The sequence below is a fragment of the Globicephala melas genome, chromosome 11 (assembly GCF_963455315.2).
Source record: "Globicephala melas chromosome 11, mGloMel1.2, whole genome shotgun sequence".
Classification (NCBI taxonomy): domain Eukaryota; kingdom Metazoa; phylum Chordata; class Mammalia; order Artiodactyla; family Delphinidae; genus Globicephala; species Globicephala melas.
The window spans coordinates 5247677-5273547 of record NC_083324.2 but is presented as its reverse complement, the minus strand read 5'-3'; the positions used below and the strand labels follow the sequence as shown (position 1 = coordinate 5273547).

The following is a 25871-nucleotide window of genomic DNA, read 5'->3' as shown; positions in this document are numbered from 1 at the left end:
GCTTACGAGTCCAGTTTTGGAAATATTAACTTCACACTGTAAAAAATGTTAAGGTAGTGTTTTTCTTTACAAAGAGAGAACATTACAATATATGAATTTGATCTTTGCCACTCAGGACTTGAGCAGATGTCAGGGTTGAGCAGCTTCCCTCTCTCACCATCTATTTTCATTTTTCTTCCCTCATCTTTCCTTTTAATGTGTACACTCCCCACCCCTGGAGTTAGTTAGGAGTCCCTTCCCTGCACTCCCTTCTTGTAACCCTTTGCACACCTCTAGTTGAGCGCTTTTCACACGTTGGGTATTTGTACCACGCTCCTCTGAGCTCTCTAGGCGGAACCGGAGTCATCTCTGTGGCCCTGCTTCCTTGTATAGTAGCAGGCGTGTGGTAGGCCCTCAGTAAGTATGCAGGGAAAAGCCCTTATGAAGAACTGAAGCACACAATCTTTTTTACCTTTATTCATCCGATTCCTACTTTATTTAAGTTTATAATTTTTTTTTTTAGTAAATCCTTATTGGAGTATAATTGCTTCACAGTACTGTGTTAGTTTCTGTTGCACAACAAAGCAAATCAGTCATATGCGTACACTTCCCCATATACTCCTCTTCTTGCGTCTCCCTCCCACCTCCCTATCCCACCCCTCTAGGTGGTCACAAAGCACCGAGCTGATCTCCCTGTGCTATGCAGTTGCTTCCCACTAGCTATTTTACATTTGGTAGTGTATATATGTCCATGCCACTCTCTCACTTCATCCCAGCTTACCCTTCCCCCTCCCTATATCCTCAAGTCCATTCTCTATGTCTGCATCTTTATTCCTGTCCTGCCCCTAGGTTCTTCAGAACCATTTCTTTTTTTTTTTTAGTTTATATGTGTTAGCATACAGTATTTGCTTTTCTCTCTCTGACTTACTTCACTCTGTATGACAGACTGTAGGTCCATCCACCTCACTACAAATAACTCAATTTCGTTTCTTTTTATGATTGAGTAATATTCTGTTATGTATATGTGCCACATCTTCTTTATCCATTCATCTGTCCATGGACATTTAGGTTGCTTCCATGTCCTGGCTATTGTAAATAGAGCTGCCATGAACATTGTGGTATATGACTCTTTCTGAATTATGGTTTTCTCAGGGTATATGCCCAGTAGTGGGATTGCTGGGTCATAAGGTAATTCTATTTTTAGTTTTTTAAGGAACCTCCATACTGTTTTCCATAATGGCTGTATCAATTTACATTCCCACCAACAGAGCAAGACGGTTCCCTTTTCTCCACACCCTCTCCAGCATTTATTGTTTGTAGATTTTTTGATGATGACCATTTACTTACTTTTTTATTTGCAGGGGACCGTCAGTTATTTGGGGGAATGTTTAGGCCCTCTCAGTTCCTCTTCCCCAAACTTTTGGCCATTCTCTTGCTCTCAGAAGAAGGAACTGACTTGGCCATAGTCAGGATAAGGTTTGAGATTCTTCCCTCCTGCCCCAGCCCTCACCCTAGAGACCTAGAGGCAGCCACGGTCGGTGGAAAGAGTGCGCAGCTCCTGCTCCGCTGTCAGTAGGCAGTAATGTGGGTCCCTCTGTGGAGGTCGGATGACCTGTGAGTCTCCCTAAATGGCTTCTCAGTTTCCCTTCTGCTCCCACGTGCCCCAGGTAGCCTGCATGGATCTGTGCCCTGCATCCCGTTGTTAGAGAAAGGTGTAAAGTATAAGGGACATTATTATTACTCAAAGTTTCTGAGACCCTATTATGTACCGTGGCCTTGTGCTGGGGACATGGAAGTGAGGGACTCTCTGCCCCCGTCCTTGAGGAGTCCATCCTCGCCACAGGAACACACCTGTGAACCACCACTGTTAGAAAGACAGCATTATTTTTACTATGATCTGTCTCTTTCTATTCATATTTTGCAAGCCACTCAGCTGTCAGTTGTTCACCTTTTCTGAACTAGGTAGTGGGGTGTAGGGAAAAGCGCAGCACAATGAAGGAACGAAGAGTCCTGAGTATCTTGTATCTTGTATCTACTTTGAGTAGATATACAATGCTGGACAAGTCATCTAACCTTTCTGCGTCTTCATCTCCTTGTCTGTAAAGTGGGGGCAGGAATCGCAGCCTATTCACAACAGGGCGGTTGCAGTGAGGCTCTGGCGAGGGATTTGGGAAGGAAGAGCCTTGGAAGGTAGTCAGTACTGTACAAATGTGAGGAGCTGTTACTGCCACGTCGGTCGGCTCACTGGGCTGGCTCAGGGCTCTGAAGTACCAGCCGTGTGTCTCGGTTTCTCAGTGTCTGAAGTCAGATCTCTGCGAGAATACTCCTGAGAACTGCTAAGCAGAGAAGCACATCATCCTGTCTTCAGTCATAGTGAGTGATAAGGACAGCAGGTGAAGGGCTCTGTCAGTAGTTGAGCAGGGCTTTTCTGTCCCCTAGGCCATCCCCTTCCTCTTGACTGTGTCTGAGTGAAGACTAATAATTTAAAAGCCATATTTTTGGTATTTTACAGTTTATTTAAAACTGTATCAGTTGGTCCTCATGACAACCCTGTGTTTACAAAGGGATAAGGGAGGCACAGAGAGTTGAAGCGATTCACCCAAGGTCATCGAGCCAGTCAAGAGCAAATCCAGAACCAGAAACCAGGTCACCTGCCTCCTATTTAGTCCAAGACTAGTTGACTCTAACACATGCTCTTGGAGGGAGGGTGCAGAGGGCATGGAAGAGAAGGGGTTGGGGACCTGACTCGATCAGCTGCGTGTGATAGATGAGGCAGCTTAAGCCTGAAGAGGTTAACTGACTTGTCCAGAGTCATGTTGCTGATACTGTAGGCCCTCAAAATTAACTACTGAATTAATAAGTGAGCTAGTAAGGAAGCCATGGGGAGATATTCACAGGAACCCTGAGGGTATTTCCAGCATCAATAGAATTCAGTTTGTATATACCAACTCAGCCTAGATACCAAGTGGGTAGGCTGCTGGGAATACAAGACAAAATATATACCCTCAAGTGATTAATAGACTTGTGGACAGAAGACTTAGCTCAAATAACTAAAGTAAAAAGTAGACGCAGGATTTTAAGTGAGGTGTAGGCAAAGTCCTCTAGGTGTTCTAAAGAGAGCAAGTGCTCATCTGGTTGAAAGGATCAGGGAAGGCTCCGTGGAGCCAGAGCAGTCTGGGTGGGACTTTTGTAGAAAGGAGGAGAGAATTGCAGGCCGGGGTTGGCGGAGGCAGCCAGGCTCTAGGCTCAGCAGACAGGCCCCCGGCTATTTGCGGGAGAAGCAGGTGGGGAAAGTGGCGGTGAGCCCTCCTCTTGCTGGCCCGGCTCACTGTCTGTCCTGTCCTGGCGGGACCTTGTTGTAGGAGGACGTCGATCTCAGGGAACTGGAAGACAAACACTGGCTCTGCAATGCTGGAGCAGATCGCCATGTCAGACAGGTAAGTAAGGGGAGGCGTCCGTAAATGAGGAGGTGTAAGAAATGAGCCCTGCCCAAAGGGAGCCTCTGATCAGGCCAGACAGATGGAACACAAAGGCCCAAGCACCCAGTTAACAAGATCAGGCAGGAATGGGTTATGTGCTGAATTGTGTAGATAAAGACTGGACGTGCCATAGAAGGTCCAGGGAAGGAGGAGTTACTGTGGGCTGGCATGGCCAAGAAAGGCCACCTGGAGTAGGTGAGACCTGCCCTGAGCTTGGGAAGGCAGGTAGGATCTGGAAAGCAAAGCAGGAGGGCCCTGTAGACAAGGCAGTGTATTTGATGGGGGTGGAGGGCGGGAGGGATGGGGCGGGGGCTGGGAGAGGTAGAGGCAGCAAGGAGAGCATGGGACTAATGCCCCAGCCTCGGGACACCTTCCCCTCCCCTCCAGGTACAAGCTGTGGGTGGACACCTGCTCTGAGATGTTTGGTGGCCTGGACATCTGTGCTGTCAAAGCTGTGCATGGCAAAGATGGGAAAGACTACATTTTTGAGGTGAGTCTGGCCCACACAGTATCTCAGTAAGAGACAACCCCCTAGGCTGGAAGCCAGGCTTTCGGCTTGAGACCTACATGGGCAGCACGCACTGCATTTATGTTAGAGTCTCCTGAGCCCTGGGAAGGTTTCCAGATGACACAGCCAGGGGGTATGCATAGCAAAAACACACCTGCCAGTGGGAGATGTTATTTCTAACCAGCTAGGCTGACCCACACCATTGGTAAGAGATGCCAGACTTGGGTTCCTGGGTCCTAGCCTGCCACTCCTCTGGGAAGACTTTAGTGGTTTTGCCATTCTTGGTCTCAGGAAGCTGGTCTTGGGAATCATTTGGTCCAGTCTGCTCATTTTGCCAGTGAGACAGCTGAGGCCTAATGCCATGAACATGTGCCCAAGGCTACATAGTGAATCAGTGTCTCAGCCTGGACTAGAACTCAGGTCTCCTGGGTGCAGGAGATTCTTCTTAGCCCTTCTGTGAGCTTTGAGACACTTGACTCAGCCTGAGCCTCCGGCACAATTTTGCTGACTCTTTTCCTGTATTAAAGGGAGAGTCAGTGGCCATATGGTCTTTCACACACATTCCCATCCAGTCTTCCCAGGAGCAGGAGAGGCTCCTTGCCAAGAATTGGTGGTATTTGCAGAGGATTCGTGTCAGGAGCCCAAAGTGGGCTCGGCATCTGCTCCATGGCCTGCTTGGCATGTAACTTCTGGATGGTCATACCTTCCGCCTCTCGGTGGGCCTCAGTTTTCTTAGCCATGAATGAGAGAGTTGGACTCCAGAGTCTATGATCCTGGGCAAGCAGACACTCCCTCAAGGAGGAGAGTATTGATCTGGACCTTGAGGTACAGGAAAAATTGGATTGGTGGTGAGAAGAGAAGGCATCCTCTCTCCTTGCTCTCTCTTTCTCCCCACCACCTTCAGCCACCAGACTGAAGTCTCACTGAGCCCTGGCATGGGTGAAGTCTGGGGGAGGCCCAAGGCAAAGGCTTGCAGGAGAAGGGGATAAAGGCCAATATATGCAAAGGAACATGCTTCTAGCCGAAGACAAAAGCACCAACTTCACCCCAACCTCTCTCTGCTGGCTTAAGTCCTGCTCATTCTGAAAGACTGTACCAGGCCTTGGATGTTTCCAGGCCCTTTCCTAATCTGGGCCACTTCCTCCACCAGGTCATGGACTGTAGTATGCCGCTGATTGGGGAACACCAAGTGGAGGACAGACAGCTCATCACCGAACTGGTCATCAGCAAGATGAACCAGCTGCTGTCCAGGACCCCTATCCTGTCTCCTCAGAGACCCTTAACCACTCAGCAGCCACAGGTAAGCAGGGAGGAGACACAGGAGAGCCAAGAACCATTGCCAAGCCCACTGCTCTGGACTGGTGGCTCTAGGATGGAGCAGAGGTCAGATACCTAGAGGCCTGCGTGGGCTCTGTGTAGTCTTTTCCTTCTCCCTCTCTTTCCCTTCCCTCCCCTTTGGACACCTGATTATCTTCTACCACCCCTTATAGAAACCTTCTCATTAGCAAGCTGCAGGATCAGCTTTAGAACTTTCCAGAGATGGAGTACTGGCTCCCTTCCCTCTGAACTTGAAGACTCCAGGGAACCAGAACCTGTTTCCCCTGGGACTTTTAAACTGGGAGGTATCTGAGGAAGGGCTCGATCAGATCTCTCATTAGCTGTTCACTGCCTGAGAGGTCTGCTGCATTTGTAGAGAAAGAAGGGTGATTCTGAGAAATCTCCTGGTCTGGAGAGAGGGGAGAGTCAGGTCTCTCATTCTGAGCGAGAGTGACAGGGTAGAACTCATATTCGAGTTCTGCTTTCCTTCCTGAGGGAGACGAGGCAGCCTTCTCCAGTTGACTGTGGTGTATGACTCCAGGCAGTCACATTCACAGTGACAGTATTCCAGCTGCAGGTCTAGTGGGAAATCCACACTGAGGTTTCTGTGAAACCTCAGGCCCCGTGGCACCAGAGTGGGCTAAAGACAGTCATCTAGGAGGTAGCTCATTTTTCAAAAGTATCGCCAAACTCTTCTTTCCACCGTATAATAGAGTAGTAAGAACTTGGGACAATGAATCCAAGAACTGAGTCCTAGACTAGCTCTTCCCCTAAACAGCTCTGTGACTCTGGGGGGAAGTTACTACCCTTTCCAGGGCTCAGGTTTTATCCCTTATAATGAAAATCTCTCAGCAATCTTGCTTTCGAGATCCTACTTCAGTTAGGGAGGTGGAATAGAATAGTGATTCAGAATGTGGGCTTTGAAGCAGGAACTATTCAGATTTGAATCCTGGACTCTCCATTTACTGGCTTTGTGACCTTGCACGAGGACCATATCCGTGGCTCAGGAGAGATCTAAACAACAGCCCTTATTTTCTAGGGCTGTTACAAGGATCAGATGAAGTGAAGAACCTAACACATGGCACAGCACACGGTAAATGCTCAGTAAAGGCTACCTGTGTTGTTACGTAAGCAGCCTCTGGGTGTGGGTTCCCTACAGCCTTAGGCTTTGAGATCATCACTCCCTTTTCTAAAGATCAGTGCTGGGATTATACTGCAATCAGGAGCCAAGTAATTGGATTCTTGAAATCTTTCAGTAAGAAAGAAGAAAAGGAGGGGGAGAGGGCAAAAAAAAAAAAAAAAAAGATTAAAAAGTCTGGATTATTTAGTATAGAAGCAAATTAGCCCATATTTATCTTCTCATCATTTGAACATCACAGAATCATAGCGTAGAAACATAGAAACATCTGTGCTCTCTTTGGGTATCCAAGTTGAGAGTGGCCCCATCTGGCGGGATGTTACCATAGATTAGCTCTTGTGTTTGTTTCACACCTTCTATAGGTGGCTCACGCTCTGGGGGCCTCTGACCAAGTGCAAGAATCTGTTCCTGTGCTTCAGGAATGTAGTCACTAGATAATTAGGTAGGGTAATCAGGAGAACACACTTCAGTTGCTTGTTAGAGATACAAGCCCATTATTTGAATATTGTACTTAACTAGAGGTGATAAAAAGATTTTCCCGGTTAAAATAATATGAGGCCCGCAGTAGATTCTATGATTTTGTAAATCTGATGGAATCAAGGTGTTTGAGTCCTCGTCTTGCCTTTCAGTCCACACTGTCTCAGTGATGGGATTGGCAGATTGATGTTCATTCCTGCTCCAGAGGAAGAGTGACAAGAGCCCCCTTCCCCCCTTCCCCACTGAGAAATACAGAGGATGTCTGGTAGCTGCTTAAACAATTTATGACAGAGTAGGAGAGCCCGTTGCTGCCCAGGCAAGACAAACAAAAATGGGCTGCTCTGGGGTCCTGTGAAGGTTGCTGAAGTACTTTTATAAATGCGTGCAACACTGTCTTGGCCCCTCAAGGGAAATCATCCTGACTTGAATGAAGGCTACGCTGAGTCGGGAGACCTGAGTTCAGCCTGTCCTTGCCACTGACTCACCAGGTCAGCTTGGTAGATTTCTATTTCTCTGCCCCAGCATCTTTGCGTGTATAATGAAGGGTTGAACCAAAAACAAATCGCTAAGATCTCTTCTAACAATAAAATTTAGATTATATGAAAATGATAGAAGTTCAATAACAAAGAAAGAAGTTACCAAAAAAAGTGTTTTCACCCAATGAAAGCATTGATTCTTCTTTCCTATAAGTCCCTTACTTTGTAAACATTACATATTTCAGCTTAAATATTTTAAAGAGAAATATGTCAGAGTCAAGGCAGGAAACCTGGTAGGGAATGAGCTTCCCTAAATACAGGCACACCTGCAAAACTTCCTTGTAACAAAGCCAGTCTGGCTTCAGGGTGAGTTTTTCTCTGCTGAGCCTCACATTTGAAGTTACAACAGAAACTGTAAAACTGTGGAAAGCACACCACGCTGGGAGTCAAGACACTCAGGAGCTAGTCTCACTCTGCCGTGACATTACATGACCGTGGGTAAGTCAGTTCCCATCTCTAGACCTGTTTCCTCACCTATAAAATGGAATTGGATTAGATGATCTTTAGATCCCTTTCAATTCTAAGGTCACATGAAACCTGGAGTCAGCCCAGCTGCAAAGTCTAAAGGCCCTTAAGTCCTCCACAAGACTACCCTCACTCCTGACAGCAGCAGGAAGTTCAGATAGTTCCCCAAACCACCCTCGGGTTCAATAATTCTCTGGAAGGACTCACAGAACTTCCTGAAAGCTGTTATACTCACAGGTGTATTATTGGAAAGGATACAGGTCAAATATAAGTGAAAGAAGGATGCATGAGGCAGAGTCTGGGAGGGTTCCAAACACAAAGCTGGTTTTGTCCTTAGGATGCATTATCCTTTGGCATCCGTACGTGATAAGGCACATGGAGTGTTGCCAACCAGGGAAGCTCACCTGAATTTCAGAGTTTTTGTTGGGGTTTCATTTTGTAGGCTTGCTTGATTGATTGATCACCTCCTTGAACTCAAGTCTCCAACTTTCCCCTCCCTGGAGGTCAGTCTAATACCAAGGGGCCTGAGGGGCCCACCGTGAGTCACTTCATTATCAGGCACCATCAGGTGGGCTGAGGGGCCCCCACCTTGAATAACAGAGACACTCCTGTCACTCAGGAAATTCCAAGAGTTTAGAGGCTACTTTCCAAGGGGTGAGGGGGGTGTGAGTAAAGGCCAGATCTGTCTTTGGGCAAGGCCAAATTCTTTACTACATACATAATTTAATTAATTTAGCAAATGTCTCTCAGATACTTTCGAGCCTTATTTGTCTGTGTTTTCACTGACTAGCACAGGCCTACCCCAAAGTATGTGCTTAAAATTAGTTAATAGACTTAGGGCCACAGTGATAAATGCAGTGCCCTCATACCATCCTAGCTCGCTGTGCCCTCGCCATGCTGGTAAGGGCCTTTGCATTAGCTGTGTCTTCTCTCTGAAGTGCTCTTCCCGTATTTTTGCATGGCTGGCTCTTTCATGATTGTATAACATATTTCCTAAACCCTCCAATCCAAAGTTGCCACCTAGTCACTGGCTACCACCCCTCCCTTTTTAAATTTTCTGCACATCACTTGCTGTCGGCTACGATCATTCTCATCTGTGTCTCTTTGTCTCTTCCACTGGAATGTCGGCGCCTCAAGAGTAGGGCTTGTTCACTGCTGTGTCCCTCAGGTCTGGCAGAGTGGCCAGCCCCTGGCAGCCACTGGATGTACCCTGGGTACACTAAGGAGGGGTGGGGGCATGGTCTGCCCAGGTACAGTCTATCGTGGGTAGAAAAGTTGAACAGCAATAACAAAACTAATCTGTCTGCTTTTTATTATCACCACGTGACAGCAATTCTATATAAACAACAGTGATAAACCACTCCCACCTATCCCTTCCTTGATCTGCCGTTGCAATACATATTTGTTGGACGAGTTCCCGGTTGGAATAAGTGTCTTTAACAGCCCTAGCAGCATATTGGAGTTGGTGTTGGGATTCTATGAACAATTTTAGTAGAGTGCAAATGGAAGAGATGTAAACCAAAGCCTGTTACCTAGGTCCCCCCCCGCCCCCCGCCAGGACTTTGAATGGCGAGCTGAGCCCTCAGGTGCTGCCACTAACTCACGTTTCACTCCTCATGGTCAGGCCCCTCTTGCTGGCCTCTTTCTTCTGTAGCTCAGGCTGCGAGAGCTTCTGGCCTGAGTCACAAGCCCTAGATGCTACTTCTTGCCCAGTATTCTAGGTCAAGACCAGGACAGACTTATGACTAGCCATTTGTCTACCTTTCTCTCTTTCTCCTTCTCTCTCCTTGCCTACAGCTCCCCTATTAAAGCTTTCATTTCTTTGACTCTAAAAGAGAGCCTAAAGGAGGTTAGGGACAGGGGAGGTGAGCAGAGGGCCTCCCTTATCTTGTTGTCAGCCAACTGCCTAGACCAAAGTGGGTTAATTATAGGAAACAGAGAGCAAAGTCATGGGGCTGGGCCCAGGCCACCTGCTGTGCCCAGTTCTGAGAGTGTGAGAGGCGCTAAGTCTCTGAGAGCAGGGAGTGGGTGAGTGGCAAAGCCTTCTTTGGCTGATGACAGCTTGGTCTCAGCCTGGCTGGCCTGCCGGCTTTAGGGCTGCCCTGAGAGTTGGCCATGGCAAAGGACCCTCTACTCTGGAGTGCCTTAGGGATACTGTTCTCAAGGTGGCAGTGACACCTGGTGGCCAGTGGTGGCCAAAGCCTCTAGGCTATTTACCTCCAGAACCTCTTCCCTGTAGGCCTGCTCTCCCCTCTCTGTCACACTCACTGATCCTGGGGTCTGTCGTCTGGAATCTGAGCTGGGCCTTACATCCTGGGGCTCTGGAGAGGTGCTACTCCTGAGACTCGGGGGAACCAGGGAGAGAACTGCAGGTGGACAGAGCTTTCAGGTCATGCCTGCAGAGGTGGTGTCCTAGGGCTCTTCTTCATGCGGCTAGTCTGTTTTCATTTCCTGTTACATGGCTCCCTTTTTATTTTCCTGTAAAATCTTCCAGAGCCAAAGGGCTGAATTGCTAATGAAGGGATTTCGGACACCATGGGCTTTCTGTTTGGCTATGGGCTAGACCCATGAGGAGTGATTCTAAGATTCAGCCTTTGGAAACATTAACACACATAATGTGTCCAGGAGGAAGATGAGGCTCCTCCCCGATCTTGAGCTGATCAGAGCACACCTCCAATGTTGCTTCCTGTCTGAGGGTCACAGCATAACAAGGACGAACTCTAACTGGACGGTGCTCAGAGGAGGGAGACCTAGAGGTTGGGGCATTTGGCAGATCTGTTCTATGAGTAAAAGTTAAAGGGGCTGTCGTGAAGCAGCAGTAGTCTCAAGGAGCCCATGACTCAGTATCTTCAGCTCTCCAACAGCTGTCATGGGGCAGAACTGGTGCCAACGGCAAGCCTACTGGAAGACGTGAGTAAAGTCTCTGATGCTAAGAGAGGAAATGGCTGCTCGGGAAAGCGGTATGTGGCTGCCACGTCACTGCTGATGTCCAAGCCACTTGTCAGGCACATTGTGAAAGGCTGGGCTGGGGGCTAGGGCTGTTGGAACAGGCAACTTTTAAAAATCTCCTTCCAGATCTAAGATGCTGTGATGCAGGCCGTGTGCTAGCCACAGACCTGGGAAAGGCAGTGATGAGTGTTCTGAATTGAAGGACTGAGGCCTGATAACCTCTGGCCTCTGCCGGGGCATTATGCAAGTCCTTTTTCACTGGCTCTCTGGTCTAAAGAGATACTCAAAAACCTTTCCAGCCAGGTCTTTCAAGCTACAAAGGGCTCATAAAAATGAAGTCTCTTGAGTACAAGGAGACCAAGATTGAGAAGGGGTTTCATTGGAGTCTAAAGGGCCATGCAGTTAAGGAGGAAACACAACTCAGATCCCAAACACGGGACTAAGAGGGCTTCGTTCAGTTCAGAAAAAGTAAATTTCAAGGAAAGGCCTTCCTGCTTCCCACAGCTGGACTGCTTTAGGGAATTTGTTCCCCTGTGAGGATAAGCTGAAAATGTGAGATTTGAGGCAGGTTCAGATAAAGTCACTAGTGACCAGGTCCCTTAACAGACTATTCAGGGAAACTGACTATTTTGGGGCTGTCTTAACTTTTAAGGGACATCTTCAATCACTTGTAGCTGACATTCTGACCTCGGGTGACCTGGCCCTCTGGGTCCCCATAGGTCTCATGGACCGCGCCACAGGACATTTCTTGTGTCGTTAGGAACTCACTGATTATGGGAGGGCTCCAATCCGATGAGCTCTGCCCTTGGAGCAGCAATTCCCCTCACAAAAGGAGGAGGAGCTCATCCTTGGGTGCCTTTTATACCCTTTCAGAAGAAGGCAGTTGGGCACTGGGGACTGCAGGAGTGATCCCAGAAAGGTCCCAAGGTGCCTGAAAACACGCTGTCCCCTTTGCTCTGGCTGAACCTACAGCCTCCCGACCACATTCCTTCCCGCTGCCTCATTCCCCCTGGGGTCGTGGACCGGGGGAGTGGGGCCTGGGGAGCTGATCAGAATAGCTCTGTGGCGTGTCCGGCGAGGCGCTTGGCCTGGCCTCTTTCCTGGGGCCAGACCCTGAGACCCTTTCTCAATTTCCTGTCTCAGATATGCTGAGCAAGCACAGGCTTTCCTCCATGGTGGGGCAGCTGGACTCAGGCCAGCAGCTCTCAAGAGTTGAGTCAATGTCTTTCCTTCCTCAGCTTTCCAGCCTGCTGGGACCTCAGATAGGAGCTCCTCTCTCCCAGCTTGTCTGCTGAAAGCCACAGGATGGCAAATTAAAGGTGCCTTTGGCAAAACCCCACAAACCCTCAACCGTGGACTTGGTTTCTCGCCCAGACCCGTGATTTCCTTTCCCGTCAGCTCAAGAGCTGACATTTACTGCTTTTGAAGTGACTTTTCTGCATCTTCAGGGACCTCGCTGGGACAAGTCAGTGATACAAGTCAGAGGGCATGGCATAGCTTAGCCCAGAGTCCACACCCTACCCCGCCCACCCAACAATATCTTCTCCACTGATGCGTGAAATCCTACCATTAAGGCGTCATGCCTTTGGATTGATATTTATTATTACTCAAATAATAGTAATGATGCTCATATCATTACTTTACCTGGCACTTTATGACTTACAAAGCACAGCCATTATTTTAAGCCTCACAACCTTTACGTGAGACGGTTTGAGCTGGTATTTCTGACTCCGTTTTACATATCAGCAAAGAGAATGCCAATGATTTGTCCAAGGTCACACAGCTTATAAGCAGGAGAGCTGGATCTTCTGGTCCCCAGTTCCAAGGACGCTCTGCAGTAACCTGCACTGGGCCCTTTTGATGCGCCACCAGAGCACACAGATGGTAAGAATGGAGAGAGCTGGCCCTTGTGCTGTGGGGGGGGAACCCTCGCCCTCCTCCTCGTACAGCCCCGTGCTGAACCTCCCAACCTGGAGGCACCCGTGCTTCACCAGCTCTCTCCTACTCCCCTCTCCCTGGCTTCCCTGGTCACTAAGGCCAGTGGCCTCAGCACAGCGGGACCCGAGCCCGGTCGGCTTGGGTGGGGAGCAGCAGCAGCCTCCCCTCAAAGCCTGTGCCTGCAGGACACCTCCCTGCATTCTTGCTGGGCTCAGGACTCCACAGCTAAGGAGGGCTCGTCTCTTACCGCAGACACCTAAAGACCCGAAAAGTGTATGCAGGGCTTCATGGAAGCCCAGAGCCAGAAGAGCCTGTAGAAGTCGCCTGCCTGCGACTGCATGAGCCCATCCACAGCATCTCTGACAGTTCGTCCAGGCCCTGCTTAAACACTAATGCCAGGAGGCTCACTACTACCCACACCAGCCCTTGACCTTGATCAGATTTACATTTGGCTAACCTTGATCTTCTGTTCCGTCCTGGAGGCTTCCCCATTTACCACATTTAATCCTTAGACTTGGCTCATTTGGGAAACTGAGACTCAGAGATTAAGTAACTTGCCCAAAGTCCCATGAGGAAAGATGTCATTTCACACTTCTCACCATCCTGTCTGCTCCATGTACCCATTTTATTCCACTGGTGTCCACCTTAAAAAAGGTGCCCAGAACTGATGATTACAGTGCTCTCCTGTGAGGCTTAGCAGCCCAAAGAGCAGTGGACCTGTGACCTCCCCTTGCTGGGACACTGATGCACCTCCAGCGGCATCACATTTTTGGCAGCAGCATTACAAGCTGACACCCTCTGAGCCTGTCGTCTTTCTCTAAGCCCAGGGTTGTTTGGGGGTTTTCCTTATGCTGCCCTAAGGCCATTTATTCTCCTTTTTTGTGTGCAGCTGGGCACAAGCATTGGACCTCACATTCTTACCTGTTTGAGTCAACTCAGCTTCCTGAGGGAAATGCTGCAGCTCAATCTGGCCCTGAGTTCCTGCTGTGGGCTGGCTACAGGCCAGACTTTGGCAGTGACGCCAGAGTGGCCAGACTTCTGTGGAATGCGGCATCCCAGGCGGCTCTTGGTGACTGGAGACAGATTCCATGGTAGCCAAACCCCATAGGGAATAGGCCCCCAGCCCCAGCAGACAGAAGGCTTGTAGGCAGGGCCAGAGAGTCTCAGCCTGGCAAGGGACAGTCCTGGGGGACTCTCCTGGCTCCCATAACCCCTGGGAAGTCTTCAGTCCACAGGCTCCAGGGGGCGGGGGCAGGAGAAGCTCCCTAGGCGCCAGACAGGGGTGGCCAAGGCACATTCCCAGGCTCCAGTGCAAAGGAGGTTTCTGGGAGCTCTTCCGCTGAAGCTTTTGGAAGGGAACTTTTGGGCTCAGTTCATCCTTGGGTGTCTTGTTTGTATATTTCTGAGGCTGAGGAGAGCCGGGACCAGGCTTCATGGTATGACTACCCCTATCAGCTCATGCTGTGAGTTTCCCCATCAGAGCTTAATCTGTGGGATTTTTAAAGTTTTTTCCTGGACTCATAGGTTCTCAGAGTTGGAAGATAAACTGTAGTGTTCATCTAATCTATTTCATATTCCATAAAGGTATATTCCCTACTGTATCTTTGTCAGGTAATTCTCTAGCCTCTGCACGAACATACCCATCTCCCAAGACAGCCTCTTCCACTGTTTTTACTATAGGAAGTTCTTCCTGTAAGTGAAAGTCTACCTGTTGGAGCTTTTGCCCACTGGCCCTTCTTCTAACCTTGTGCCCTATGGTCTTCCATAACCGTCCCTGAAGATAACAGTCCTCTGGGAGGAGAGCATCTTAAGCTGCTCTTGATCAATGTCTGAGGTGAATCATTGGCAGCTGTCAGTGGTACAAAGTGAGGCCCTGGGGGAGGGGACTGGCAAGTGCCCCTAGTGGCTGCACAAACTGTATGAGGGGGTATTCCATTATGAGAGTGAGACCTAAGAAGCAACAAAGCTTCAGAGGAAAAGGCCTCGTCAGCATCACCATTACCATCATCTGTCGTATCTTTTGTAGCACCTGCCAGGAACAGGCACTTCTAGATATCTCTCGATAGATGTCTCAATAGATAGATAGGTAGGTAGGTAGGTAGGTAAATAGGTAACCTCACTTTATATCATAGAAGCCATTTGAAGAAAGGCAGGCGCAGGAGGGACGATGACTTGCCTGATGTCACAAAGCTAGTAAGTGGGAGATTTAGATTTAACCTACCGTCTCCCTAACCCCAAAGCCCAAATTCCTCAGTCACTCTGCTGCCCAATCTTAAAGACTTGCTACTGGAGACCCAACAGCAGTGTGTGTGTGTATGTGTGTGTGTGTTGGGTGGGGTTGACACCCAGCTTGGGTAGAAAGGCAGCCCTGGTATCCTGTGCGCCCATTACCAAACACCATCCTGCAGACTTCTCTTCCAGTTGGCAGCCAGGCCAAGAGAAAGTAGAGCTCACAATGGGAAAGAACTCTTGGGACTGAAGTATCCCTACCATGACTGGATTACTCAGGCTTGATGTAAGAAAAGGAAACAATTTCTGCTTCTTCGAGACTTGTTTTGACTTTCCCTTCTGCACCTAATATGCAGGCACATGGAGCAGGCCTCATGTTTAATTCGCTAACCTGAGCATTTTCAGAGCTGCTAATCAGAGTTGATATCCAATACAGTGTGGTTTAACATCTATGGTTTAACAACGTTTTTCTCATAAAAGACTTCTACTCTACTCCGTTTTGGACTTCACTGTTGTTGCATGGTCATTTATCTAATAAGCATTTATTAAGGACCTCTTACGTGCTCAGTCCTGTGCTTGATGACATTGGTAAAATGGCGATAGTCTTAAATTTTCCAAAATACTCCCAATTTTAAGTATTTTTACCTTTTTAATAAATAGTTACCATATCAGACCGTATATCCCAATTTTTCTTTGGAAAGGAATGGGCACTGTGATTGTTAGGAATTCATGAGAAGATGAAGACTCATAGCCCATGCCCTCAAGGATCTGGCGGCCTCCCTAGCAGCAGCATCCCAGCCTTCAGGATAACAAGACAGTCTATTAAGTGCTATTGTAGGATTTCAGAGAGGAGATCAGAATTGAAAGGGGCAATCAGAGGAGAGATTTCATGGATGAGGTAGAATTTGACCTAGACCTCCAGGATATGTTGGGTTGGATTGGTAGAAAAGGAGAAAAGGTATTTCTGGAGGGTATTTAGCATAAACATTGGAGTGGCCTAAGTTTAGAACATGAAGGAGGTAAGTTTAGAACATGAGGAAGAGAGGCTAGAAGGGCCAGTCCAGCCATGCTGAAGCAAGTTTCTGGTGTCAGCCTGAAGAATGTGGACGTCGTCCTGTGGGCAATGGGAAGAGAAGGTCAAACTGCCTGGGCTCACATGCCAGTTGCCTCAGTACGACCCTGGGCAAATTACCTGCCTTAGTTGGCCCTCAGTTTCCTTATCTAAAAATTAGGGATGTTGATACCTCGTAGAGCTGTTGTGAGGTTTAAGGGAAATACTGCATAAAATTGTCCATCATGTTACCCAGCTATGTAGTGTTAGCTATAAATTATTTAGAGCAGTAAACTGATACAATTAGAGAAGGGGTTTAAGAGGATAATAGGTATCCAGAACATCGATTGGAGAAGAGACTGAAGATTTGAGAGACTGTTCTAGTAGTCTAAACAGGAAATGATACAGGCCTGACCAGAGTTGGTCAAGAGGAGATGGTGAATCTTAGATGCCAAGAAGGAAGAACTGATGGGTCTCGATTGCTGACTGGATGGTGTGGGCCCTAGCTGGCTTACTGGGTGTGGGTGTTTCATGGCCGGGGTTCAGACCCACCTCGTGGATCCCATGAAAGTCCCTGGAAGAAAGGAAAGGAAGTGTGGGTGTTCTTGCTGTGATCTGTGAGAGGTCGGGATTGTAGATAGAATGGGCACCCTCTGATGCAGTGGCACCAGGACCTTTCAAAGGCCCCCTGCCTCCTATCTGAGATCCTGTTAGTAGAACTGTGACAGCAGTGCTGTCATTAACAGACCATAATACTGGAGAGGGTAGCGCTTCTGCTCTCCCAGTAGTGGAGCTGAAAACGGGCCTGAAGGCCAGATCGGAGGCCCATGGGAATGGGGAACAGTTTTAATGTGGGAGTAGGGCTGGGGGGCCTGTCACAAGGGAGAGGAGCAGTGAAAGAGGAAGTGGGGTGTGCTGAAGACACACTGAGCCTCTCACAGCCTTGCCTCCGAATCTCCCTCCTTTTTTTTTTTTTTTTGCAGTACGCAGGCCTCTCAGTGTTGTGGCCTCTCCCGTCGCGGAGCACAGGCTCCGGACGCGCAGGCTCAGCGGCCATGGCTCACGGGCCCAGCCGCTCCGCGGCATGTAGGATCTTCCCGGGCCGGGGCACGAACCCGTGTCCCCTGCATCGGCAGGCGGACTCTCAACCACCGCGCCACCAGGGAAGCCCCCGAATCTCCCTCTTTGGCATCACCATCTGCACACTCGGCAGCCCCCAGGCTTCATGGAGCGTTTCCCCCTTGCCAAATTCAAGCCCCAAATGCTCACTGCCTTTGGTACAAGTGTTAGACAAACTGAAGTCACATGCATCTTTGATCCCGTTGGGGCATAATCAGAATCACAGCTGGGAGGAGAGGAAGCCTGGGAGGAGAGCCATGGTGTTGGGTAAAATGCAGTTATGCTGTTAGAGAGGGAAAAACAGCTTGGCCTTGAGCACTTTTACAAACATTAACATCTTACTCCTTCCCTCTGGTTAAGGAGGGTCCTGGGACACAAAAGACTGCCCCCTCCTTCAAGTCCCTCCCTGTGGGAGTTCCAGCCCAGCCCAAAGAGTGGCTCTGACCCCTAGGTCAGCCCCAGGGCTGATCCCACCCCAGAGTTAACTCCACAGGAGAAGTGAGCCAAGTCTAGGCTAGCCACCTGGTGCAGCCCCCGCTGGCACTCCAGCCACTCTCGGGAGTTTGGTGTTGATCCTTCCTCAGGAAGCTGGGCCTGTGAGTGCCAGGGGAGCTGGGCCTTGGGCAGCCCCCAGAGAAGAAAGCAGATGCTGTTGGAAGTCTCAAAGCTTCTAGAAAGAGTGTCTACAAGGGAGTGAAATGAAAAGAGGGTAAGGAGGTGTCAGACACTCCTGTCAGAGTGGTTCTAAGCCCCAGGCTGCGTACACTTGGGCCCCGGCAATAACCCAGAGGCTGAGAGTCCCTTTGAGGCGTTTCCGGGAACAGCAGAAGCCCCTGGGCCAGATGCCGCTGGATCCCACCGGATCCCTCTGCAGCCTTGCCACAGAGCCACAGGGTTTCTCTTTGGAATCTGCTTGGAGTTTTGTTTGTCTCTCTTTTGCATTTTTGTCTTCCAGAGTGGAACACTTAAGGATCCGGACTCGAGCAAGACCCCACCTCAGCGGCCAGCCCCCCAAGGTTGTTTACAGTATATTCTCGACTGTAATGGCATTGCAGTAGGGCCAAAACAAGTCCAAGCTTCTTAAAGCGATTGGTAGTTTTCAAAGCAGAAATTTTAAGCCAAAAACAAACAAGGAAAGAAAGGAAAGCGGGGAGGGGAGCAACAGACCCTCCCATTGGTGCCATTTCTGCGTTTTTTCAAGGCTGACTGGACTGTGTTTTTCCTATGCAGTGTCAGTGCCTCTGTCTGGTTGTTTACCTGTTCCTGTTCGTGCTTGTAATGCTCACTTATGTCTCTCTGTATACCTTGTGATTCCAGGGCTGTTTGTCAACAGTGTACAAAAGAATTGTGCCTCTCCCAAGTTCAGTGTGACTAGCTTCTGGGTGGCTTGACAGTATATTTTAATTACATAATGTGGGGTGAAATAGGACTGGGTGGGGGGGTGGACAGGGGAGAAACAAAGACCACAAAAATAAAACCCAACTCCCCTCCTTCTCCCCCCAGACTCAGATAAACTGCGCCCCACCCCCTGCTTACCTCCGTGAGTGTGCTTGGGATCTTCAATGAACTGTGCTTTTTGCCTCCTTTCTGCATGACTAGGGTAAATAGATAGAAGTTTAAGAGATTTTCGAGGTCTTATTTCCGTAGCTTCATCCGTTGAATCTGAAGGCATCCATCTTTTTCTCCATTTGCTAAAGTTTGGTGCATTTGAGTTTATGTGAATAAGCTGGCCGTGCCTGTAGAGCTCTTGTGTTTTCAGTGATGATGTGAAATATAAAGAATAAGCTATTTCCAGGAGCGTGTTCTGTATTTGACATCCCAGTATACCCTTCGTTTTATTATTAACTAATTAGCTATGAGATTAGACACACACAAAAAAATGGGGCCGCTGATGTGCAATATCAAAGTGAACTTGTGAGTATTCTCCCTGTGTTCATCTTAGTCCTTGTAAGTTGTTTCTACTTTGCCGTTTCTGAATTGGCCATCTGTGCGCTTCTGTGGAACTGAGGCTGCTTCGTTTTCCCCAAAGCTTACTGTGTACAGAGATAATTCTTTAGCAATTTGGGACGTAGAAGGCAGGGAGCTACTGAGAAGTCTGGGAAGGATTCAACCATTCTTCTCTTGGCCTCTCCTGAGGCATCACGACATGGGAGCGAATCGAAACTGTGCCGTTTCCCTCGAGTGGGTACACTGCCTCCAGAGCTCTGAGGTGGGCACCTGCTTTCACTGTCAGCTGTTCCAAAAGCCCTCCAGAGTCCAGAGAATGAAGAGCTTTATCTTTCCTGAGAGGGACTGTCTCAGATTTTAGCTTGTGTGTTTGGGGCCGTGGTTCCACAGCGGTGGCTCTTAAAGAGCCCTCACCCGTTTGTCCTCTTTCCTCCGCCATGCAGCTCCTGGGCAGGGATGAGGCAGTTACTAGACCAGGCCTCGGGTCAGTGCCTCATCTTGCCATGTCCTGGCCAGACCAGGATCGGGCATCCAGTGGCCTCCTCTAGCACCGTGGGCTGTGGGAGTTCACGCCAGCAGTTTGCCTTTTAGAAGAAGTGCTTCTAGCTCTACTTTTGCATTCCCTCTCACTTCTGTACTGACATGTCACCTTTCTGGATTGCCAGGTTTGAGGAATAACTGGTGTTGGTGGTGTGTAACATGATTTCTGTGTCAAGGGGCACATGCCCTGGTTTCTGTCTTGATTGCTGGCAAATTCTGAGCTACAGGGAAATGCACTGAGTGTGAATGTTCTTGTCCGCGATTCCTCCCTTAGACGATGTAGATGCCGATGGTAGTCGATCTGTTGTAAATATATACATATATATGCAGTTAAGCACTTCCAGGTGGGTTGCATAAGAATCAGGTCCTTAAATACCTCCCAGTCTGATGAAATGATAGAAAGGAATAAAGAAACATTTCCCAGAATGGAGGAATACATTTTATTTTTTTAATTTATTTTTGTCCAAGCGGTGAGCTGACGGTGGTGTTGCTTCTTTGCATGTGATCCGTGTGAACATTCAGGTGCTTTTCACGTGACATTTGTGAGCCACAAATACGAAGTTGCCGTTTGAATTTAGTCAGGCTCCAGGGTGGTGGTGTCAGCCACGGTCTATCAGGTGAGGGAGAAAGGGACTAGGGCTCCCTCCCAGGGCCAAACACAAGCAGACAGCACACCCTGACTGTCCTGTGCCCTCAGGCAGCATGCTGAGGACAACTCTGTGGCCTGGGGCATCCGTGTCACAGTATAGGATTGCCGTTCAGGTGTTTTGTACCCATTTCTTTTCTGATGTTGTCGCCTTTTTTTGTACCAATCCAGCGGGGAGACCCTCAGCCAATGCTGGAAGTGTGATTGAAGTACCTCTCTTTTGTGACTCCTGTACAGCTTAATGTGCAATAAAGGAAAAGTTATATCTGTCTTCAGTGTTAAGTTGTAAAGTTTCTGGCTATTCAAGCATCTCTGTGCAGTTGGGAAAGCACTCAGGTTTCTGGTACAAGAGGCTGAGCTATCAACCTGCAGTACTTTACAAGAAAATGCTGATACAAATGATGTCAAACTTTGGAAGCGGCAAAAACTGGTTAATATGAAATGCGCTGCTAATCTGCCATCTTCACTAGTTTTCTGATTTGAACTTAGAACTTCTTCAACATGCAAAATTTCATTCATTCACTTATTTACTTATTTATGTGTAACTCACCCTGGTATTAATTGGTCATTGATGGTAAAGTGGAGTCCATGCCGTGTAGAGGGGAAACTGACTTACAATCATGGATGTACTATGGTATAGACATACAGTTCTGCCTCTCCAGAGGGTACAGGTGTCCTGGTGTTTCTAGAAAACTAAGTTACAGTACAACTCTTAGCTGTCGTTGAGTTTCTGTAAGCCAGCTCCTTCCAGTGGGCACGTGAACGTGGACTCTGGGATTGAGACTGAGAAATGAGATCTCCAGGTCACCACATGGTTTTCTGTCTCATGTTGGGAGAAGGGGATCCTGGTCCTTTTGAGGGGGGCCTCTTCTTTGCCAAATGGTGCTCACAACATCTCCAGGGAGAGAATGGGACTTGGATTTCTGGAGAATTTCACCACATACACCTGGGAGGGACTGGAGCCCCTGAGGATGGTACTAAGAGGCAACTGGACACGAAAGGTCCCAGTCATGGGCATGACTTAATGCTGAAAGGAAGCCCTGCTGGGGGTACAGCAATCAGACATGCAGGCGTGGAGCAGGACAGACTAAGGCCGACTCCAAAATAACAATGTGGAACTTGAGACCTCCTAGCACACCGTGGGCCAGGTTGGCCTGTACCTGAGGAACCTCTGGGGGAGAGGGGTGGTCCCTGTGGTCTGGGGGCCTTCCGTAAGAGATCTCACCTCTGATGGGGGCCGCTCATCCCATGGCTTCTTCCCCATGCTCCGACTTCTGTTGTGACTGAGCCGCTGTGAGTGTGAGGAGGAGCGTGTAGCGGCGACGTCTGAGGGTAACCGGGGGCCTGCTCTGGAGCCCTTCAGAGCCTCGGATGGCTTCTTGTCATAGAGCTTATCCTTTGGTAATTAAATAGCCACACCCTTTGGGACATAGATTCTAATAAGGAAACCCTCTGATATGGGTAAATTATGAAGTTTTTCTTGTACTGAACCTAGGGGGCCCTGGGCAACCCCAAGGAATGCCACCCCCAGGCAAGGTGCTACGTCCACGCCGGCTCCCCCCTGGACCATCGCTGCCACCTTCCTCTTCTTCCTCCTCCTCCTCTTCTTCCTCCTCGGGCGGCCCCACCACCCACGGAGATGTACCCTCCAGCGGCAGCTCCCTGGCAGAGGTCCAGCCACCCCCGGCTGCTCCACCACAGAAGCCCCAGCCTCACCCACAGCTCAAGTAAGAGACGACTCAGCAGCTCCTCCCTCCCCTCTTCCTGCCCCTCCTCTCAGGCCTTGGGCTCCAGAGCTGCTAGGAAGCACCTTCGATCAGACCTCCTCCTAAAGATATTTTTGTGGGGTTTTTCGGGGGTTGGGTTTTGGTGGGTTTTTTTTGTGGGGGGCATGGTTGGGTTGATTGGGGAGGGCAAGAAAGAGGGAAGTGAAAGTCTTAAGGTCTAGCTAGAAGCTCAAACCCTCCCCTTTCTTCCTGGGGAGTGGCAATAAAGCAGTTACTACCCCCTCTCCCATTCTTATATGAGCTTTGGGTTTGGGTTTTTTTTTTTTTTTTTTAATCCTCCCTCCCACTCTTTTTTCCATTCCTTTTCTCTGTGTGTATATGTGTCTTTCTCTTTCTAAAAAAAAAAAAAAAAAAAAAAATTTTAATTCTCTTTTCTGCCTCTGACTCACAGTTTAGGGTGTGCCAATCAGCAAGGCTGCCCAGAAGGAAAAGGGGGAAGTAGTTAAATCCATTTCAGCTTTTTACCTTCAGCTTTGTCAGAAGGAGGTTGGTTTCTGGTGTGGTCATCAGAGGAGAGGCCCATATAGAGACCCTGAGGAACTCCATCCTCTTGGGTTCGCTCATTCCCAACAGTAACCCTAGAAACCCCTGTCACGCTATCCTGCTTCAGAGGACAGAACTGAGGGCCCCTAGAAAACAGTATAGCTGCATTTGGTAGGGACAGCACCTGGGTGCTCAGCTCCACCCTCCCCCAGAACCAGAGACGGCTCTCTTCAAGGTCCCCAACCACAGACCTCTGCCATGACTGTCAGCACAGACAGCCACGGCCCGGGGGATCGGAAGCGTTCCGTGAGTGCATCTCAGTAAAGAGATGAAACTCTCAGGGACGGAGAACAGGGAGCTGTCGAGTTTGGGGCTCAGATGAGCCACTCAGAGATCATCTCTAGTCACTGCACAGATGAGAAAACACTGCTGAGAGAGATCTGATGTTGTCAAAACCCTTCTACTAGTTAGCGGCAGAGCCAGGGTGAGGGCTCGGGTGGTCCGGATGACCACTTCCGTTGGGTCTTCCAGTCCTGTATGATGGGAGGGCCATCCCCCGGCCTTGCTCCGCAGCTCTGGCCGAGGGTACATTTCATGTCTCGCCTGCCTCACACCTTCCCCTCAACCCCGTCGTTTTCTGCAGCTGACTTTTTAATCTCGCCTACCTTCTCTTGAGCCAACTCTGTCCCCAGTCTGAGGGCAGATCTGTGGGCTGTCACCGCCTTTGGGCTGAAGCTGTTGAATCGAGCCAGCCTCTGATGACAAGCGGGAGGCTTGTACCTGTGCCCCCGGCCTGTGCATGCAGAGGAGTCGCCGCTCCCAGAGGCCAGCATGTTGGGGCTCATCCCAGGCAGGCCCAGTGAGAGGCAGGGCACCTGTTCAGCCACTGCGGGAGAAGAGACAGGCTCATGCCCCTGCAGAAGGGAGTTTCTGGGGCTGTGTCCGAGTTCAGGGGAGGGCTGGGAGCGCTGAGATACCGGGAGAGGAGTTCTGGAGCCAGGAACCAGCAGGAAGGAGACAAGCAGAAGTCAAGAAGGAGAGAAGACGGCCATGGAGTCGCCAGACCACGTGTCCTCTCCTGCAGTGTTGGGCCTGGCCTCCCCTCCACCTTCTTGCCTTCACAGTTTTTCTCTCTGACTCACTAGTGTCTCAAGGGAAAAATTGGTCCCTAAAATGTGTGCAGTTTGGGTTTTTTCATTAGAAAACTACCCAGTAACCTTGTGTAGGCCTGATGTGTATCTCTGTTGCCCCGGACACCCTGAAACTCACACACCTCATATTAGGCTCCTCTGAGGAAGGCTGCAAGGGCGATTACGCCCATTGTAAGGACGGTAAATGGAGTTGTTAGAGTTCGTGCCAAGTCAAAAGGTTCTTCTGGAATCAGAGAAAAAAGCAAAAAAGAAAGAGCTGAAAAGGCCTAGCGATCATTTTACCAGACATCTACATAACACAATTAAGAAACCGAACAAGAAACCGAGTCTCAGAGAGGCACGTGGCTTCCTAACGTCAAGAGTGAGTGAGAGGCGGGACCAAGGCTTTGACCCAGGTCTTCTGATGCTGGCTCCACTACTGGACAGTTGATGAGAAAGAGAGCACAAGAGTCCACTGGCCCCTGGTTGCTACGTTTCATCCAAGGGGAAGGGTGTGAGATTCCTGGATTAGTTCTTGCCAAGTTGGGGCCCTGAAATTTAGCCTGTGGGCCCTTTAGCATTAAGTGAAAGGAAGACCCTTGAGCCACCCCTTCTTCCTCTTTCCCTTCTCCTTCCTTCTCTTCTCTCTTTCCCCCTTCTCCCTCTCTCCCACGCTGCCTCCATCCTTTCCTGTTTGAGCAGCACTGCAGGTAAAGAAAAGAGCACAGGGACCTCCCAGGGGCCTGCTAGCATGCCCCATGCTGGCTTTCTCCTCTGCCACCCAGTCTCCCTGGGGTGGGAGTGGGTGTTCCGGTCGTGTATCCTCGTGTCACCGTCCTTCCCTGCCTCACTGGGAACACCACCCTCTCACATTCTCTCTGGTTTTTATCTTCAAGCAAGTCGCAGTCCCTGACAAATGCCTTCAGCTTCTCTGAGTCCTCCTTCTTCCGGTCTTCAGCCAATGAGGATGAAGCCAAGGCAGAGACCATCCGGAGCTTGAGGAAGTCCTTTGCCAGCCTCTTTTCAGATTAGCTCTCCAGACACACAGGGGCACCCAGCCCAACCGGGAAAGGAATCCAAGACATTTGCCGACAACAGTCAGCCACACTTGGTGGTGATGTCCCATGACCTTAACGTGTGTGGCCCCCTCCTCTGCTCTGTTGCGCTCAGTGATGTGCTGCAGCTCAGAAAGGACCAGGTGAAGGTCTCAGAGCAGGCGCCTACCCAGCGAGGGGCACCTGACGTCAGAGAGGATAGAGCTGCTTCCCTGTAGTCGTGAGAGCTTCCTCTGAGATCCTCGTTCGCTGTGACTTTAGTGGCCTTATTGTGATAGCACCATCATGTCTTATTCTTCCTTTGAAACCAGGATTCCTTTCACTGAGGACACCTGGTTGCTTAACCGAGCTCAGATGCAGTGCTAAGCATGCCCCCCTGTAGTCAGTGCTACCTGTTTGGGGAGAATATACTTACCCCAGAATAACTCTCGGCTCTAAGTGTTAGGGACTCACCCACACCTGGATCCCTTGTCACACCTGTTTAGCTGTTGAAAACACACCTGCCCAGCACACAAGATTCCTCGATTGCTATGGTAGTGAAGCACCTGTAGTCTGCTGACCAGAGAGATCAAGAACCTACAGTCCCCCTGCCACCTCCGGCGTTGTTCTCCTGTGTGGGGTGCAGTGATCTTGAGCTTCTCCAAAACTGTGCTGTAGAGAATGCATGCCAGTATGCCAAGTTTTGTGTTCCTCTCCAAATAAATGTTAAGACCTTTGGTGTAATAAAAGCAGCAGCATTAACCAGCATTTGATTCAGCCATGAGGTCTCCCCTAGGCCCCCCTTTTGACTGTGAGAGTGTACGTGAGGCACGTGCGTGTGTGTGCGCGTGAGTATAGGGAAGAGAAAAACCCAGGAGGGTGAAGCTGTTTGTGTTGGTGCGTGTGTGACTGTCTTTGCAACGGTTGAGAATACGGCTGTCCTTTAGATGCCCCCCAGGCTGCGCTTCCTGACACCTCCCCAGTAACTCGGCAGTTCTACCAGTCGTCCTGAATGTGGAGCCTTTCTAATAAGCATAGCATCTTGGCTTCCGTAGTGGCCCAGTTGGAGCTACTTGTCTGGCCCATCAGTCTCCTCAGCTAAAACCCACACGGAGGTGC

At 49.4% G+C, this 25871-nt stretch overlaps 1 protein-coding gene across 1 annotated transcript in view; it reads left to right on the top strand.

Annotated features, from left to right (window-relative positions):
• Window positions 1-25512, top strand: part of SYN2 (synapsin II) — a 152044-nt gene extending 126532 nt beyond the window's left edge. The window contains exons 8-13 of the mRNA XM_030840933.3: window positions 3342-3416; window positions 3846-3948; window positions 5117-5266; window positions 18141-18201; window positions 21814-22045; window positions 24615-25512. Of these exons, the coding sequence (XP_030696793.2) occupies window positions 3342-3416; window positions 3846-3948; window positions 5117-5266; window positions 18141-18201; window positions 21814-22045; window positions 24615-24750 (757 nt within the window). The 3' untranslated portion in view covers window positions 24751-25512. The remainder of the gene's footprint in view (window positions 1-3341; window positions 3417-3845; window positions 3949-5116; window positions 5267-18140; window positions 18202-21813; window positions 22046-24614) is intronic.
• The last annotated feature ends 359 nt before the right edge of the window (window positions 25513-25871 follow it).